Source organism: Denticeps clupeoides, chromosome 14 (genome assembly GCF_900700375.1).
Source record: "Denticeps clupeoides chromosome 14, fDenClu1.1, whole genome shotgun sequence".
Classification (NCBI taxonomy): domain Eukaryota; kingdom Metazoa; phylum Chordata; class Actinopteri; order Clupeiformes; family Denticipitidae; genus Denticeps; species Denticeps clupeoides.
In genome coordinates, this window is record NC_041720.1 from 4,360,617 (window position 1) to 4,380,177 (window position 19,561).

The 19,561-nt window shown below is 46.7% G+C and overlaps 1 protein-coding gene across 2 annotated transcripts; it reads left to right on the forward strand.

Moving 5' to 3' along the window:
- The first annotated feature begins 4,076 nt into the window (after window positions 1-4,076).
- tbx18 (T-box transcription factor 18) lies at window positions 4,077-9,255 on the forward strand. 2 transcript variants are annotated; one of them, XM_028952967.1, is made up of 8 exons: window positions 4,077-4,426; window positions 5,346-5,535; window positions 5,730-5,831; window positions 5,927-6,098; window positions 6,246-6,413; window positions 6,516-6,580; window positions 7,432-7,526; window positions 8,042-9,255. In XM_028952967.1, exons 1-8 carry the CDS (start codon window positions 4,258-4,260, stop codon window positions 8,716-8,718), a joined length of 1,638 nt encoding a protein of 545 aa, XP_028808800.1. In that variant the 5' UTR covers window positions 4,077-4,257; the 3' UTR covers window positions 8,719-9,255. The 2 variants fall into 2 exon arrangements, with proteins under 2 accessions (XP_028808800.1, XP_028808801.1); XM_028952968.1 differs by having other exon boundaries at window positions 5,349-5,535; window positions 8,042-8,718.
- Window positions 9,256-19,561: the final 10,306 nt, after the last annotated feature.

Consider the following 19,561-nt stretch of genomic DNA (forward strand, 5'->3'; position numbering starts at 1 on the left):
TAAAATCACGAATCAATTCAATCTGAACTTTTGATGTTCATGAAGGGGAAACACACACACACACACACACACTCTAACCTGGCGCTGACACGTGGAAGGTTGAGGAGCAACGTGAAGCCAGCGATGACTTCATCCTCCCTCCTCGCTCTGTCCAGTTCTCACCTTATTTATTTCTCTCTTTCATCCCTCCCCGCTCATCCGCCGACCTCTATGACCTCTCACCGCCTCTGAATGGCGAAGCAAACTCGTAAAAAAAACGTCTCTCTCTCTCTCTCTCTCTCTCTCTCTGTCCCGCTCTTTTTCAGTGAATTGATTTCAGCTGTCTGACACGGTGGACGTGAAGACTCTTCTCCATTCAGGATGTCGTCATGGTGACCTGGTCGCCTCCATCTGCTCTCACCTCACTGCCGCCCTCTGCAGGCAGTGTAGTTTCAGGAGGTTTTATCGTGGAGCTCCGTATGTCAAAAACACACACACACACACACGCACACACACACACACACACACACAACTTTACAGCTTTATAATTGCCAGTCCGAGAGCATCAAACCAATGATCAATTATCCATAAACTTCCAAGTGAAAAAAGGTTGAAATTATGCTAAATAAAATTTGTAACAGTGGAATAAACTGTTGAAATACTATATATGAATGTACATACAATTATTATAATGACATTCATTATGGACAGTGTGAAAATAATCATAAAACACCAGACTGACGGTGATGGGACCGCGGTGGAGACGCGTTTCGCACTGACAGCTGCGAGCTGAGCATCCTCGCCGAGGAAATTACATTTCTGCTTAAACGTTGCGCAACTGAACCACCCACAATAACCAGGGCACACACACACACATACACACTCCACAGGTACACACACCGACTCTCTCTCACACACACACACTCCGCAGATACACACACCGACTCTCTCTCTCACACACACACACACTCCACAGGTACACACACCAAATCTCTCTCTCACACACACATACACACTCCACAGGTACACACACCAAATCTCTCTCTCACACACACATACACACTCCACAGGTACACACACCGACTCTCTCTCTCACACACACACACACACTCCACAGGTACACACACCGACTCTCTCACACACACACACACTCCACAGGTACACACACCAAATCTCTCTCTCACACACACATACACACTCCACAGGTTCACACACCGACTCTCTCTCTCTCTCACACACACACACACACACTCCACAGGTACACACACCGACTCTCTCTCTCACACACACACACTCCACAGGTACACACACCAAATCTCTTTCTCACACACACACATACACACTCCACAGGTACACACACACACCAACTCTCTCTCTCAAATACACACACACTCCATAGGTACATACACCGACTCTCTCTCTCATACACACACACACACACACACTCCACAGGTACACACACCGACTCTCTCTCTCACACACACACATACACACTCCACAGGTACACACACACACAGACTCTGTCTCTCTGACACACACTCCACAGGTACACACACACTGACTCTCTCTCTCCCATACACACACACTCCACAGGTACACACACACAGACTGACTCTCTCTCTCTCTCACACACACATACACACTCCACACGTACACACACAACAACAACTCTCTCTCTCTCTCATACACACACACTCCACAGGTAAACAGACACAGACTCTCTCTCTCACACACATACACACACACACACTCCACAGGTACACACACACTGACTCTCTCTCTCACACACGCACACACACACACTCCACAGGTACACACACACTGACTCTCTCTCTCTCACACACACACACTCCACAGGTACACATTCACTGACTCTATCTTCTCTCTCTCTCTCTCTCTCTCTCTCTCACACACACATACATACACTCCACAGGTACACACACACAAACTCTCTCTCTCTCACACACACACACACACACTCCACAGGTACACACACACCGACTCTCTCTTTCACACACACACACACACACACACTCCACAGGTACACACACACTGACTCTATCTTCTCTCTCTCTCTCTCTCACACACACACCCACACCCACACACTCCACAGGTACACACACTAAATCTCCCTCTCTCACACACACACACACAATCCACAACTTTCGAAAATATTTAATCAATTATATTTATAGGTATGTATTTCTCTTTGTATATTTCTTTGTTTATATATATAAAATTATATGTATATATATTCCGAGTTATTTTTGAAAATTGTACAGGGTCTCAGTGTGTGTGTGTGTGTATATACATATATATATATATATATATATATATATAGATAGATAGATAGATAGATAGATAGATATATAGATATATAATGTATCAGCGCAATCTATGTGTGTAAAAATAAGCTATTAGTTTATTGAAAAAAAAAGAATAAAACAAAACAACAACAATAATAATATCCAATATTACAAAGCAGAGTGATGACATCTTTTGGGCTACAAGATTTCGACGATACTGAAAAAAAGAAAATTAAATAAATAAATAAAAAAGCAAAATTTGCAAATGTAGCACATTTAATATATATTAACAACCCCAATTTTAACAGAAAATATACTAGTAGCTGTATTAATAATATAAATATTACATTGTAATAATATAATTACAACAATAAAATACATGATGGTTTTCGTTTATTTAATTTCCATTTTCATCAGTCGTTGATGAAAAAGTGTATTTGTTTATCCGGTAACGTAGCGACACATGTTTACTCTAAAATAGAAACGAGCTTCTATCATCAGCGAGACGTATAAAAAAAGATTTTTGTTTCGTTCTTTTCTTCGTTTCGTTGAATTATTTTCGCTACGCGCGTTCAATGTGTCTCACACACACACATTCACACCGCACTTCATGGCAGAAAAATGATGATGATGATGATGATGCTCTTCTGAATTAACACTCGCGCAGACACACACACCACACACACACACACATCAGTTCTAATACCGAGTAAATCTCCGCAGATGGGAGCCGGACCCGCGCACACCTGGAGCGGCCTGCAGCCTTCCATTTATCCCCCTCCGTGTCACCAGCCACGCCAGGAATCACGCGGCGGGTCACGTGAACAATCACCGCTAATCACCACCACGGCCACACCCAATCACACCCGGCGCCGCGTGTGCAGTTTGTTCCCGTTTTATTATTCTTTTCGTTATAATCTTCCAGCAACGACGTTAACTTTACTTTTCATCATCCGACTAATTTTACTCCTAAAGACGCCGCAACTTAAAAAAAAGCTACAGAATATCGAGCTTTTTTCATTCATAACTACATTTATTTAAACTTATTACAAAAAAAAAAAAAACGCACAGCTCACGTTCTGAAAAAAAATACTTAAGAAATGCATCTAATCAGAAAAATCTGACACGAGACAGCTTTTAAGCAATTTATATTTCAGCGACTAATTATAATTTATTACTTCCATACAAGATCGAAATACTTTTAAGGATCTATTTCACTGGAACTGTGGCTAATTAAAATGAAGAAAAAACAACAAATAAACGCGAAATGGTTTTTCTTTTATGAGAATATAGTTTACGGCGTCAATATTTTATTGCAGAAGAGATCAAGAAAAAAACAAAACCCGTAAAACATTAAAGAGCGAATAATTAAAGACATGTTTGATATGGTAGATACATGTTTATAATTGTTTTTATTAAGGGACATAATTCATCATGAGCCATAATAAAATTAAACATTTCTGTCGATTATGCAAACTGTAAATATAATACGTATAATAATTATTCAGCTTCCATGACCTCGTTTAGGGCGTTATTATTATTGTCATGATTATTAGAGTCGGCAAGGCACAGTCTGTTTCTGTTATGAATGGTGACGTCATTAACGTTTTGTTATTAATGTGATTACTGCTTGTTGCTTTTATGCCCAGCCCCGCCCATTTCTAGTGTACCTGCAGGGTCAGGGGTCACGTCCTGGCGGCCGACGTTATGGACGTGATGTTATAATAGTCCGGCGACGCCCCGCCCCCCGTGCGTGATTGGCAGCGTTAGGCCACGCCCCCTCCGATCCCGGGTCGGTGGTTATTGACGCTGAACCGGATCCCGGCCACTGCTGCACCGCGCGCTCGCGCTGACAGGTCGCCGCACGCGGTTGTAGTTTTTGTAGTTTCTTCATCATCTTCTTCTTCTTCTTTTCTTTCTTTGTTCCGCAATGGCGCCGTAACCCGCCCGACGTTCCCTCGCGGCCTCCTCCATGGCGGAGAAGCGGAGGTCCCCGTGCGCGCTGAGCGTCAAGGCGCACGCGTTCTCCGTGGAGGCGCTGATCGGCGCGGAGAAGAGGCGGAAGCTGGAGCGCGAGGAGGACGGCGACGGCGACGGGACGAGCCACGACGTCGCCAGGCTGCGCGCGACCGACGGTCCCCGTGAGTCCAACCCCGCAACCACCGACTAATAACAGCGCGACCTGAGCCGTTTTACACGCGGCGTGACGCGTTACTGCACCAGGAGGACGGGGACAGGGACGGGGACGGGGGCAAGGACGGGGACAGGAGGAGGTTAAAGTTAATAAAACGCTGCAATTCCTTCAGCCAGTACGCGCGGAATAGGTTTTATTGTAAAGGGCCCAGCCGAGCCCACCCACAGACCCACGCAAATACCCACAGACCCACGCTGACACCACGTCCTTATTGTTTAGTTCGGGCTTCGATCTCACTGAAACGCGTGGAAAGAAATGAAATCAAATCTGAGGTTTACTCAGATTATTATTGTTTTGTTTTGTTTTTTCTTGTATTTGAAATATTTGAGTGATTCTGGAAATATATTTTCTCCGCGTTGTACCCAGTTCTGGGGTTGTTGGGGGTCTGCGGGGTATGTAAAGAAGTTGTGTGTGTGTGTGTGTGTGTGTGTGTATGTATGAAAGGATATTAAGCGTCAACCGCTTAATCCTCATCATGGACTTTACGAGCTCATTTATCGCCGTAAACACACACACAGGAAAGGACATATATATATATATATATATATATATTTTTTTTTTTGCTCTCAGATTTTACGTGATTGTGCTAAAAATATTTTTAATATATCTTCGTTAAATAAATGCCCGTTTTTGTGTTAAATAATTGAGACAAATTACCGAGCAAATATTGCCAGCGATAACGATTCAACGGAACAAGATACATCGATTACAATCAAACTAACCTGGCGTTTCACGCTTTAAACACAAATAAAATATGAACAATTTTATTGTTAATAATAAAAAAGAACAGGGCAACCAATAACGGTTCCGTAATAATAATAATAATATTTGTCATTCATATTTATTGTTTTTTTTTTTCTTGTCAGCAGCGGACGCAGATGAGGAGGCGCCGCCCGACAGCCCGCGGTCCGAGTCGCGGAGCGCGCCGCCGCCGCCGCTCGTGCCCGCGCCGGGCGCGGGAGCCGGGGAGGGGGCGCGCGTGGAGCTGCAGGGCGCGGACCTGTGGAAGCGCTTCCACGAGATCGGAACCGAAATGATCATCACCAAAGCGGGCAGGTACGAAAACTGGTCAAGTAGTAATAATAAAAACCATAATAATAATAATAATAAATATGCAAATAATCATCTAGATGCGAAACCTAATATATATATATATATATTGGATTAAAATAACATTAATCACATTTACGCTGCGCTAAGTAATTTTATATATTTTGTTATTGTTATTAATTGTGGTAAATGTCCCGAAGGCGCATGTTTCCCGCGATGCGCGTCAAGATCGCGGGCCTGGACCCGCACCAGCAGTACTACGTCGCCATGGACGTCGTCCCGGTGGACAACAAGCGCTACAGGTGCGCGCCGCGTCGCCAAACGGCCGAACTCTGTTTACGCGCCCCGTTTGGACGCGCGACCTTTAACCCTCGACCTTTTGCGCGCGCCTCCGCAGGTACGTCTACCACAGCTCCAAATGGATGGTGGCGGGAAACGCCGACTCGCCCGTGCCGCCGCGCGTCTACATCCACCCGGACTCGCCGGCGTCCGGAGAGACGTGGATGCGCCAGGTCATCAGTTTCGACAAACTCAAACTGACCAACAACGAGCTTGACGACCAGGGCCACGTGAGTCCGAAATTAGTAAAAATAATTATAATAAGAAGAATAATAAACCGGCATTGATCATTGAGGCGATGAAAAAAAAATTAATGTGAACGAAGTGCGCATGCGCGCATGCAAACGGCTGTTTTAAAAAGTAAACTCTCTTTCCAGATCATTCTACACTCCATGCACAAGTACCAGCCGCGCGTCCACGTCATCCGGAAGGAGTGCGGCGAGGAGCTCTCCCCGGTCAAGGCCGTCCCGACCGGCGACGGGGTCAGGGCCTTCACCTTCACCGAAACCGTCTTCACCACGGTGACGGCATACCAGAACCAGCAGGTAACGCACACGTCGCATTATGGGATACGGGTCACAGAGAGGGGCAAAGTCACGGGCTTCGGGTCACAGGGCCAAACGCGGATCTTTTTTTTCCCCCCTCAGATCACGCGGCTGAAGATCGACAGGAACCCGTTCGCCAAGGGATTCCGGGACTCGGGACGGAACCGGTGCGTTTCCTTGTTTTGTCGCGAGGGCCGCAGGGCATGATGGGCATTGGTGCGTTCTGCTGGAGACGTGTGTGTTTTCTCCGGCAAAAATACGCGGGCGAATGAAGGTTTTTTTGGGGAGAAAGTCTCCCCGTCCCAGCAAACATCGACAGCGGAGGTCCAAAAAGCGCTATATAAAGACGTACGGCGTAAGGAAGCCTCGGACCCGGTCCTCCGCGGCGGCCGAGCGGCGGGCGGGGCCATCTTGTGTGAATTATCGCCCTGGCCCGCAGTCCTTTTTATCTCTGCGCTAACTAGGGGCCCCCGCGGCCCCCAGAAGTCCCCATTAGCGCCCGCCCCTCTCCCAATTTCCCCTTCGCCCGGCCCCCCCGCCCCTCGTCCTCCTCGCGCTCGTAAAGCCGGGGCTGCGGCTTCCTGCTCTCGGCCTGTGATGCGGCAGTAAAGTTCGCGTGAAAGTCGTTAGGGGCGCGGCAGAAACCGCGGCGAGGTGACACGCCAACTTTATGTTGTTCATTACCTGCGCCGGGCCTGCGCCATTACTGTCGCCGTGGCGACGGCGCTTCAAAAAGAAGCTGGCCGGCCAAGATGGCGGCGCTGGGGCTGGGTCGGGGCCTCGGCCTGGGTTTTGAATCCCGTTGACAGTTCAGGTGACTCTTAGTTATGCCTTTACTCGCAGGGTCAAAGGTCAGGTGTCTGCCAGTTTGTCTCCATGCCAGTTTGTTTTGGCACTTTTCTTAATTTTAAGCAGAAACCGGATCAAACCGGAAAACCGATGGTCCATGTAAATGTGTGTATTTGTGTGTGTGTGTGTGTGTGTGTGTGTGTATTAATGACCCCTGTTTGTGTTGTAGAATGGGTTTGGAGGCGCTGGTGGAGTCTTACGCCTTCTGGCGTCCCTCTCTGAGGACGTTGACATTTGAAGACATCCCTGGAATGACCAAGCAGGGTAAATACATTTTATACACACATGTGCAAACACGCACACGCTCGTACAATGACAGTGTCACACACTCTAAATCTAATTGTGGGAAAACTGACCGTGTCAATATGTCAGGGTTATTCTGGTTTTGGGCCAATGGGTGCCAGGCCTGCGCCATAAAGGGTGGTTAGTAGCCTAGTGGGTAACACACTCGCCTATGAACCAGAAGACCCAGGTTCAAACCCCACTTAGTACCATTGTGTCCCTGAGCAAGACACTTAACCCTAAGTTGCTCCAGGGGGGGGACTGTCCCTGTAACTACTGATTGTAAGTCGCTCTGGATAAGGGCGTCTGGTAAATGCTGTAAATGGGAAAAAAAAAAAAAACTATACAATAAAACAATGCATACAAGAAGGGCACAATTATGCTGATCTCTGTACTCTGTACTCTGTGTGAAATATGTGTGTAATTTTCAGTCGTGAAATCTCTGCTGTGCGTCAGTGTGACGTTAATGGCCATTTTGGTGTGTGTCCTGTTGATAGGTTCTCCCGGTTCTCACCCCGGTGTGGTCGGAGCATCAGCTCACCTGCTGTCCCCCTCGTCCTGCTCCTCTCCAGCCTTCCACCTGAGCTCGGGGGCGGGGCAAGTGTGCGATTACTCCACCTGCAGCCGGGCGGGCCACACCCTCCACCGGTACGCCCCGACGCTCTCCGCCGACTCCTACAGCCGATTGGCCAGTCCAGTGGGCGACGCCTTTTCCTCCACGCGAACATCTGCCTACATGGGCGGGGCTGAAACCGACACGTTCCCTTGCTCACAGACCGGGCTTCCCATCCAGATCCCTGGAATGCCGAGCCCCACCGCTCAGCTGCAGTACCTGATGCCGGCCGCCGCCCATAACGCCTTTTCGACCAATCCGGGTGCTCAGAGCTCCTACAACGGCTTCCGCCTCCACAGTCCCTACGGTCTCTACGGCTACAACTTCTCCACGTCGCCCCGCCTGGCTGCCAGCCCAGAAAAGATGGCCGCCAATCAGGGGTCGTTCCTCGGCTCCTCCCCAAGTGGCACTTTGACGGACAGGCAGGTTCTCTCCCCAGTGGACAGCTTGCACATGCTCAGTACCGGCAGTCAGCAGAGCCTCTTCGACTCCAGGACTCGTGGGAGTTTGGGCACGGGACTGACCAGCCCCGCCTCTCAAGTGACCGCCCATATGGCCTGAAACTCCGCCCACCCGGCCGAAGTTCCCTGTCTGGCGCAGCTCGGTGTCCTTCAGAGACTCTGTGGAGAGACGGGCGCTGAGGTGAACGCAGACGGAGGATCTCTCTGCTGCATTTAAAACTCATTTACTGGACTTTACTCAAGACGTTCTGAACAAACTGACCCAGACGCTGCCCCGCCCAGTAAAACAAAACATCTAGACTCCACCCACAGAAATCCACCAACCTCTGATTGGGCATTGGTGGCATTTGGAATACAGCCGTTGGGTTTGGAAGTTGCTGAGAAGCGCTTGGCTCTGTGGATCAGCACTTTATGGACTTTGGAGCGGACGCTGCATGGCGCTATGAGCAGTCCTAAGCTGACTCACGAAACGCTCACCGTCCTAAAAAAAAAAACAAAAAAACGAGGGGATTATCTCACCCGGCACTTACAATACCACCACACACACACGCTTCTCATCCCGAGGCCCTCTGGACATGTTTCAGACGGGCAAATGAAATAAGAAAACGCAATAATGTTTGAGCCAAATAAAATATATTCATATTAATCGGATGATACGTTCGGAATTTCTGAGTGTCTGAATCTGCAATCGTATTTTTTTGGGGGGGGGACACTATAAGCGAAAGGGTTTCGTAAAGGCACAGTAACAGCAACGTAAGACACATAATTGTACTAATCCCTGCAGAGACGGATGTTCAGAAAACGGAACATCTGGAACAGCAGCATCGGCACATTTACACTGTCACTCAAACGTCATTTAAACTTCAATTGTTTTGTCCTTTGAAAAGATACCGAAAAAGACAAAAAATTACTACTGGAAATTACGGTTAATTATGGAACATCTGAATACATGCAAAGAGGAACTTTATCGGCGACAATTAGTCTTGAGCTGCGCATGGAACGCTACGTTCATTAATCCAAGACTCACTTAAAAAGTTTCATTTGTTATTTCGAAAGGCCTTTTCGATTCTTTTAGAATGGCTGAGAATAGTCGCACTGATTAAAGAAGCAATACAGTTTTTCGACTATACGGTAGTTTATGCTCTTTCATGTGAGGAAATCTAAATATGGACAAACCTCAAATTCCGTGGGGAGGCTTTTCAGGGACATGAGCACCTCTCAGCGCCCCCGTAATTCGAACCGCGCCTGTAATAACGTATGCTGTGGAGTGTTAATGAGTGCGACGAGCTGATCTCGACGCCACAGCTTCATCAGGGCGAGGAGGAGGGCGCTGACGAAGAGCAACGAAGTGAGTTCAACAATCTGCTGGAGTTTCACGGCGAGGACCGTAAAACCATCAGCACTGGTGTGAAGTTCGACGCGCCGTGAACCCCCCGATCAGCTTCAAACACACAAACACACACTCTGGGTGTCTCTCGCTCTTTCTCACACACACACACACACACACACACAGATCCATAGACCAATGAAACTGTATATTCAAGGAGACTGAAGAAGACTTCTGTTTATATATAATGGACTGGGACTTGCACAGAGCATTCAGACACACACACGCATACACACACACACACACTTTAGTGTCAGTGCGTGGATGTTACTGACAGGTCCGCTCTGGTGTGCTGGTCATCCTGTTCCCTGTGGGAATGTGGCACTCCGTGGAAAAGCACCTGTCAGGGTAAAGGTGAACGGGGCGAAGGATCCGGGAGGGGTCCGGGCGAGGAGTGAGAGGAACGGGAATGCCAGTGTGTGTGTGTGTGTGTGTGTGTGTGTGTTTGCCGCTGGGAGATGGTGTGAGGGGAACAGTTGGGGGTGGTTTTATTTTTGAACTCTGGAATGATTGGCTTGCTGTTCTGAGTGACATGTGACAAGAGCTGTGCCAGGCCTCCCACACACTTAAACACACACGCACACGCACACACACACACACACACACACACAGTACTGAGTGGGGCGGTGCTGCTGTGTGACTCATTATCTGCAAATCTGTGCACATTAACACCGAGGGCCAGCAGGTGGGGAGGTGACGATACTGGCACCGGGGGTGCCGGGCCATATCAGTGCATTGTGGGATTTGTCACATCTCAGCACAGGTTTCAGATCATATGAATCGTTCCTTTCACCGCTGGACACAGTTGACCGAAAGGACCGAACACCACGACGTCCAGATTTATAGATGAGTGCAACATGACGTCTTGCCAGTGTGTGTCTGTGCGTGTGTCAGCTCTTGCCGGCATCAGATGTCATTGCGAAGACCAGGCACCACGGCCGGAACGCATTACTGGCATCGCGTCTGTCCTAATGAACCCGGAGCGCAGGGCTTGTCCAGACAATTCCATCTTCCCCCACCCTGGCTCCATGTTCGCGTTTACCGAGCTCCAAGTTGTCCTTTTTGTGTTTGTCAGACAGTTGGACTGATGTTCTGGTTGGACCATGGTGCTGCCTCTTGACTGTCTGGGATCTCAGTGGTTTTGTTACAATTTCTTAACAACCGGTTCCCTTGGTTAAGACGCCAATGGAAAAAGCGACCTGGATTTCATGAAACAACAGATCAGATAAGAAAATCAGACACTTTGCTATTTTGGAAAAAGAAATGGGGTTAATTTCATAAAAACAATCATCTATAGACCAATTTTGGGGGCTCAGCTTGATGCAAGTTTTCCTTTCACATACATTGTCAACCAATCTGGGATATTAAATATAAATGTACGCTGTGGTGACATGGCGACATAATCAGAATACAAAATTGAAATGTATTCAGTCAACTGCGTGTGTTTGAGGTAAATAAAATAAAAAAATCAATCTAATTTATTATTGATGAGGTTGACAGTCAACAATAAATAATATTCATTCATGTTAAGGCTGATATGTAAAAACCTATAAAATGAATTAAGGTTGTCTTGTTTACTCCACACTCACACGTACGCCTACTTTTTACGTATTCAGGATGTATTGCGGATTCCCTACAATTCCTACTTTCAGCACCGGTCGTCATCCAATTTGTCTCCGGATCAGAGACCCTTTCCATCTCGTACGCCCGTCCTTGTTCTCCTAATGCCAGAATTTGGCCGCAGTTGAGAACGTGGGGCCTTGCGAGCCAAGACGTTATTCCGGACATTATGCTAACATGACACATTAGCTTTACGAATAATGCATTTAGCTTTAATGAAGGGAAAGAACTGCAGCCACATCAGAGGCAACTGTTTATTCCCCCGCGTGTCTCCGCCGTCGTGCTACCACCAGTAATAACACAGTACGCAGAACGCTAAAACCGCTACGCACGCAGCCTCGTGCCTGACCTGTACTAGCACTATGCTAAACTCTTTCCTTTTCAGGGTACCACAAGCACTGGCTACCAATCATCCATCGGCCTGCAGGTCCTGAGGTTACCGAGCGTTTGCATGGTCAATGGTTTTGTTCGCTTTTGAAATGCAAACATTATTTTTTTTAAAATAGATTTATTATCTTACCCACATACATCCACTATACAAAAAGGATAATATTTTCGGAACGTTGCTACATGGAGGGGGTGAGAATGTGTGAGTCTGCTTGTTTATGTGTGAGTGTGTCCTTCTGCACCTTTTTATGCATAATTGGACTAATTTGGGAATTTGTGTGTGTGTAAGTTTGTGTGTGAATATGTGAAATTGAATATGCGTTCTGGGAGTTTTAGTTTGTGTACGTAAGTACAGTACAAGCCAAAAGTTTGGACACACTTTCATTCAATGTGTTTTCTTTATTTTCATGACCATTTACGTTGGTAGATTCTCACTGAAGGCATCAAAACTATGAATGAACACATGTGGAGTTATGTACTTAATAAAAAAAGTGGAGACCTGACCTCCACAGTCACCGGACCTGAACCCAGTCCAGATGGTTTGGGGTCAGCTGGACCAACAAGTGCTAAACACCTCTGGGAACTCCTTCACGACCTCTTGAAGCTCATCGAGAGAATGCCAAGAGTGTACAAAGCAGTAATCAGAGCAAAGAAACTAGAATATAAAACATGTTTTCACTTATTTCACCTTTTTTGTTAAGTTTGTTTACATTGTTTACATGGTTTGCCCTCTCCACCATGTGGCCTTATTTGTATATTGTGTTAAAATTTTATATATACCTTTGTATTTAATGTTACTGTTTGTATTTAATGTTACTTGTAAGCACCATGGGTCTGAGAGTAACACAATTTCAATTCTCTGTATGTCCTGTACATGTGGCAGAATTGACAATAAAGCTGACTTTGACTTGACTTTGACTTTGATACCTCCACATGTGGTCATTCATAGTTTTGATGCCTTCAGTGAGAATCTACCAACGTAAATGGTCATGAAAATAAAGAAACCACCTTGAATGAGAAGGTGTGTCCAAACCTTTGGCCTGTACTGTACGTTTGTGAATGAATGAATATGTGTGTGAGTCTGTGCATCCCTTTTTGAAGGTTCTGGAGCAGCACCTGTGAAAGGGTGTGCGGAACCCCCCCCCCCCTCTCTCTCTCTCGCTCCCCCTCAAACCTGTTTAAGGCCACCGGAGTATTTGATGACAGTTGCAGTAATCTGACGACCCCCCGGTGTCCCCTGCAGCCGTTTCATCTTTGTCATCAGCCCCCCTGTCCGTCTGATTCATGGCGCAACCCAACGCCCTCATTTCAGCCCGTATATTTGGCTGTGTGCAGATTTGATGGATGTGAAAGTGTGTTCCAAACGTCCTTCACGTACAGACGCACATGGAAACACATATGGCTGCAGGGTCACAATTGAGATGTTTTAGGGTTTTTACTCCAAAGTTCAACCCTTGTGTGTGAGTGTGTGTGTGTGTGTGTGTGCGTGTGCGCGTGTGTGTGTTTACGAGCTGGGTGAGAGACAGGCAGCACTGGTGCAGAATAAGATCCCTTCTAGAAATGCAAAGCGCTGGCTGCCAGCTCTATTAATGATCTTGGCTGAGATTTAATCAGAAAGTGAAATGAAAGACACGCCGATGGCAACTCAGCCATTCCTTCCCCGGCTCAGACTGACACGTCAGCTGGCCGTACAACACACTCTTATAAAACTGCGTGTGTGTCTGTGTCATCCACTAAACACCTAGGCGAAACGTCCGGACAGACACACTAAATCCCATCTTGTGGTGAGAAATGAGATGAACTGGTGCACCGGGTGTACTGGGTGATCGGCTGCAGGTTCTACACACCTCCAGGTTGGCACTAATCGGGCCTAGGCTCTCTGCATATGCACACAACTCTTACATTTTCCTGGAGGCATCAAAAGAAGCAGAATATGGCAACTGCGCTGAACGTGGTTCCAAGTTGATTGCATTGAATCATTTTTCTATTATTTAGCACAATGCTAACAAGCTAAAAGCACCTTTTATCGCAGGTTGGCCAAACGTGCATCTATACTGTATATCTGATTAAATGGCCTGCTCAAGCTTCAACCAAAGCTCCACAAAACTGTGCATGCAAACGTGCCAGATTCTAAAGGCTGTAGAGTGTCAGGACCGTGTGTGTTTGTGTGTGTGTGTTTGTGTGTGTGTGCGTTTGCAGCAGCAGAGGCCGTTAAGAAAGGAATGGGGCCGTTTGTCTTTTGCACGCAACACAAATAGTGTCGCCGTCGCAGGTTCCCAAATGCCTTCAGCACCCTACCCCCCCCAACCAAAAAAAAAAAAAGACATCGTCCAGACTTAGCAGCTTCATTTATAGCCACGCCGCTCTCCATCAATCTCAACGAGGGGGACATGCAGCGAGCCGATGAAACGGACGCCACGATCACTATTCCTGCCCGGAGGGAGGAGGTGATGACGTGTTTGCGTGTGTGTGTGTGTGGGTTTGTGTGTGTGAGTGTTTGTGTGTGTGTTTTTCATGCCCATGTAGTGGTACAATCCAAATTGTCCTGTGTTAAAGAGACATACATCAACACACACAGGGCTGGCGCAACAGCTGAAGCAACACCTCGACGATCAACACTGAACGTGCTTATTTCATTTCTGACAGACGCAGGAAACACAACGTCTCCATGCGGAGATACACATCTGCACTTTTCAATATTTCAAACACTAACATGAATGTGCACATTGGCTCTTGATCAGATTTGCCTTGAGGAGGATTCTCTCGTTTTCACGTTCCTCTCCCGGCCGCCTCTGCTTGGGCGGAAACCTCAGTTTATTTAGATATTTAAGAGGAACTCTGTGTCACACACACACACACACACACAAATTTTTATACATGTATATATACACACACACGGTGTGGCCAGTACTGAGCGCACTCTCCCATGACAGCTCTTTCACCAGACACACACACACACATTACAATATGTAATAACACACATCTTTGCACACACATGCACGGGGTATGAGCAGGCGAGCGGATGGAGGGGGCGGGGCCACGGTCGGTTTGTATCTTTTAGCCCGAGGCCGGCAGGATCCCACTGACCGCCGCGCACAGATTCCCTGGGGTTCTGTCCGCATCCTGGTTGGCCGTTCGGGGTTCTTGTTTATGTCTGTGAGAACTGAATCAACATGGCCGCCGCCACCCACACAGACAGACCTGTCAATCAATCAAGCTGCCCGCAGTGAGATGGACCACAGCACCGACCAATCACAGCGTGGCATGAAAATCAGCCTCCTTCCAAGGCTTCATTAAAGCTTGTTACGTCCGCAGCATGTCAGAATTAAGAACCAATTTGAAGTGAAAGGAACCTCCCTAACCATGCTGTGATTCTGTACTGAGTTCTGAACAAGACGGAACCTCCAGAGAGAACAGGAGGTGTGGACAGGGACACCCAGTTCTGCAGATGAAATGCAAACTCAGTCGGAAAATCAAAAGCAAGTGTGACACAGAGAGGAACTAAATCTCACATCTACATCTCAAAGAGATTCAAAGGAACGTTGCCCTGGTCTCAAAGGTCTGGAGCTATGAATTTTTAAGGCGATCAATGGTAATAGCTCGCTCCCAACGAATTGACACCACACAGGTGTTCACCACACAGGCTTCACAGTGAACCAGGAAGACACCACGCCCAGCAAAATGAAAGTGAAAGTGAAGTAATTGTCACTGTGAAACACCATGAGCAGTGGGCGGCCATGACAGGCGCCCGGGGAGCAGTGTGTGGGGACGGTGCTTTGCTCAGTGGCACCTCAGTGGCACCTTGGCAGATCGGGATTCGAACCGACAACCTTCTGATTACGGGGCCGCTTCCTTAACCGCTAGGCCACCACTGCCCCATCATGGAGCGTCACTCACAATCACTTCATATTGATCTGCAGTGAGCGATTCAAGTTGCTGGTCGCTGTCCTGCCTGTGGTCACATGGTGGCCATTTGCATACGGATCTGCAGTAATCCTGAGTTGGGGACGACCAGCACATCTGGGGAGTAGGAGGAGAACAAGGGAGCGAGATGACAGAGGAAGGCGAGGATGAGGAGAGCTGAAGCATCCCCTGGGGCTACAGTTGCCACGCCCACAGTATAGTGATTATACAGTAGGCTTTGGCACCACTGTATAACCTGATCAATATACACTAATCATCAGGATACAATCAATATCACTCCATCTGTAAAGTAAATCACTCCATCTCCATAAGTAAACACACATTCACACACACACACCGCTCATGGGTTTTCGCATCATTAATGCTCCAAGCAAGATGTCCTAGTGACCCCTAAAGGTCAGACCCAGGGAGGGATTACCCCTTAATCTCTTCTTTCCCTGCGTGTGTGTGTGTTTTGATGCCTACATCTACTCAGAACCGCTGAGAACTCAGATTCCCCCTAGTGATAAAATTTATTGCTCTGCTTCTCTAGAACCATGACGGAACAATTCCTGTCCAGAACTGAATGAACTTGCTGAAAGTTTCAATTGTTTGTTCCAGACAGATCTGAATATGCCAAAGTGTCACCATGATTAAATAGTGAAGGTGAAAAGTGAAAGTGATTGTCATTGCGAAACGCTGCAGCGCAGCACACAATGAAATGTGTCCTCTGTATTTATCCATCACCCTGAGTGAGCAGTGGGCAGCCATGACAGGCGCCCGTGGAGCGGTGTGTGGGGACGGTGCTTTGCTCAGTGCCACCTCAGTGCCGGACCAGGATTCAGAGCGGCAGCCATCTGATTATCGGGTCTGCTTCCTTACCTGCTAGGTCACCCCTGCCCCATGCTGAGGTGTAGGAGAACTAGAGCTGAAGAACAAGGAATTTTCTTCCACTGCAGGAACATCACCAAACCTCATTGTAGCACCTGCCACAGCATTTAATGTGTGTGTGTGTGTGTGTGTGTGTGTGTGTGTGTGTGTGTGTGTGTGTGTGTGTGTGTATGTTTTTCTTATCGTTCTCAATGCTCAGACAGGACAGCACAAGCAGACATGAACACAGATCAGATCAACAGGATGCAGACACACACACACACACACACACACACACTGTTGAGATGAGCTGAAGAAACATTACACCACGATGCTCCTTGCACGACTATATTTTGTCGGTCGCTTAGTAACGGTGTAACGTGTCAAATTTTTATTGACTGTAGTAAATAACACATTTATTAACTCTGAAACAGCAGCTCCTATTTATACTCTCGAGCAGTGTGAGTTAACATGTGTGCTGTCACCTTCTACTTCCTGTGTCTATGTCACGTGTTCTACAAATCACATACTGAACACACTATTTTTATAAGCTGCCCGGTGTGTGTGAGGCCCATTCATGTGATGATAACACAGCGACGCATTACATACGAGCAATTTTTATTGCATCATTAATTCATAAAATCTCACCCTTTCATTGGTGTGTAATTATAATTATTTGTGACTCTCAGAAGGGGAGGAGCCTGTAAGCATGATGAACAGATCGCACACAACCTTCTTCCTCATTCTGCATGTTTCAAATCCCCCGTCAACATGTCACATGCCCAGGTGTAGTGCAGTGTCCATCCCTTCCTTCCATTCTCAATACCCCTAATGCCCCTCATACGCAGGGTAGGTCAGTAAGTGTCACAATCGTGACAACGCCACTACCAACACCAACATGCAAATAATCAGCGCTTTTATTCAAGTGTTTTAACAGGTGAACTAGTGAACACGCCCACGGCCTACATATTATATAAGTGAAAGTGAAGTGATTATCGTTGTGATACACTGCAGCACAGCGCACGGTGCACAAAGTGAAATTTGTCCTCTGCATTTAACCCATCACCCTTGTTGAGCAGTGGGCAGCCATGACAGGCGCCCGGGGAGCAGTGTGTGGGGACGGTGCTTTGCTCAGTGGCACCTCAGTGACTCTTTGGCGGCAACCTCCGCTTCCTTAACCTCTAGGCCACCACTGGACCAGCAAACTATTACACACCAATGAAAGTGTGAGTTTTTATTAATTAATGATACAATAAAAATTGTTTGTATTGCACCAGCAAAATATTATATTCACATAGATGTCCCGACAGACCAAAATCTGATGTCTGTCACAGGCGCCAGATTTAAAAAAAAAAAATCAAATTACAGGAGGAGAAGAGCACAGCTTTAAGTGCTCAGAGAACATGAGAGTTCAGGCTGACGGACGAGCGAAGCGCAGATCCTAATTTTAAGAGCCAACTGTTACCGGCCCGATGCTGGTTTTTGAGTTAAGCAGAGACAGCAGCACCGCTTTAATGGTAAGCTGGGACAGCGTACAGGTTTAATGGGCAGCCTGTATAGTGGACGTTACAGGAGCAGTGAGACGGTAAAACACAGGAGAAAGTTACACACGGGCGTGTAAAACAGACAGTGAGAAGCCATGTGTGAGACATACAGACACACACAATATGGTTCACACAATGACATGTCTCTCACACACTCACACATCACACACATTTCTTTTTATTCAAAACAGGGATTCACTTCTGGAAATATTTGTCTGCATTAATGACATTTACATTTACATTTTCCCTGTAGTCACATAGCCCATAAATCTTTATTCGCAAGGAGGTTTGTTAAACTACACTGCCACAAAATTGTGGGGCAACAAAATCCCTGAGAACATTGAGAGGAACCAATGCTCAAGAAGATGAACCCGTCCTACATAGTCAAATTAGTACAGTCAAATATTAAGAGAACTGAGGGTGAAATATATGGATAAGAAAAAGTTCACAGGTTCAAACCCCACTTACTACCATTGTGTCCCTGAGCAAGACACTTAACCCTGAGTGTCCCCAGAGGGACTGTCCCTGTAAAAACTGATTGTAAGTCACTCTGGAAAAAAAGTGTCTGATAAAAGTTGAAAACACTTTATTACAGCACTAACACTTACAGACGCACATGCGTACACATTGCACAAACAATACAAAAATGTATAAATACATTATAATTTTTCTTCGTCTAGCACCTAACAATCTCTGAGCATGCTCTTCACTGACAAGTCTAAGCCTTATCAGGGCTCTTAGTTTGTAAACTCAATATTCTATAGAAATCGAATGAGAATTGCTGGTGTCTTCCTCTTGTAAGTCGCTTTGGATAAAAGCGTCTGCTAAATAAAATAAAGTAAAGTAAAGTAAAATGAAACGCTGTGACTTGACAAACTTCATCCATACCCTGCTACTGGCCACACTGAGCTGGAACCCAGGATGAAATGATGTCATCAATGATTCCCATAAAAGATTTTCACTGTCGCAGACATTGTAGTATCAATGGCCACATTCCAGCTGTTCCATTTGTAAAGACATTGCTTTTTTTTCTGTGGCCCCGCCCACTTATCATAGTAGCAGAACGGTGCTAATGGACTTACGAGTGGAAGTAAATTATGTAAATGAAGGACGAACCTCCCAAGGAGACAACAGTGTAGCTATTGCAGGTAGTGGTAGTAGCCTAGTGGATAACACACTCGCCTATGAACCAGAAGTTCAAATCCCACTTGCTACCATTGTGTCCCTGAGCA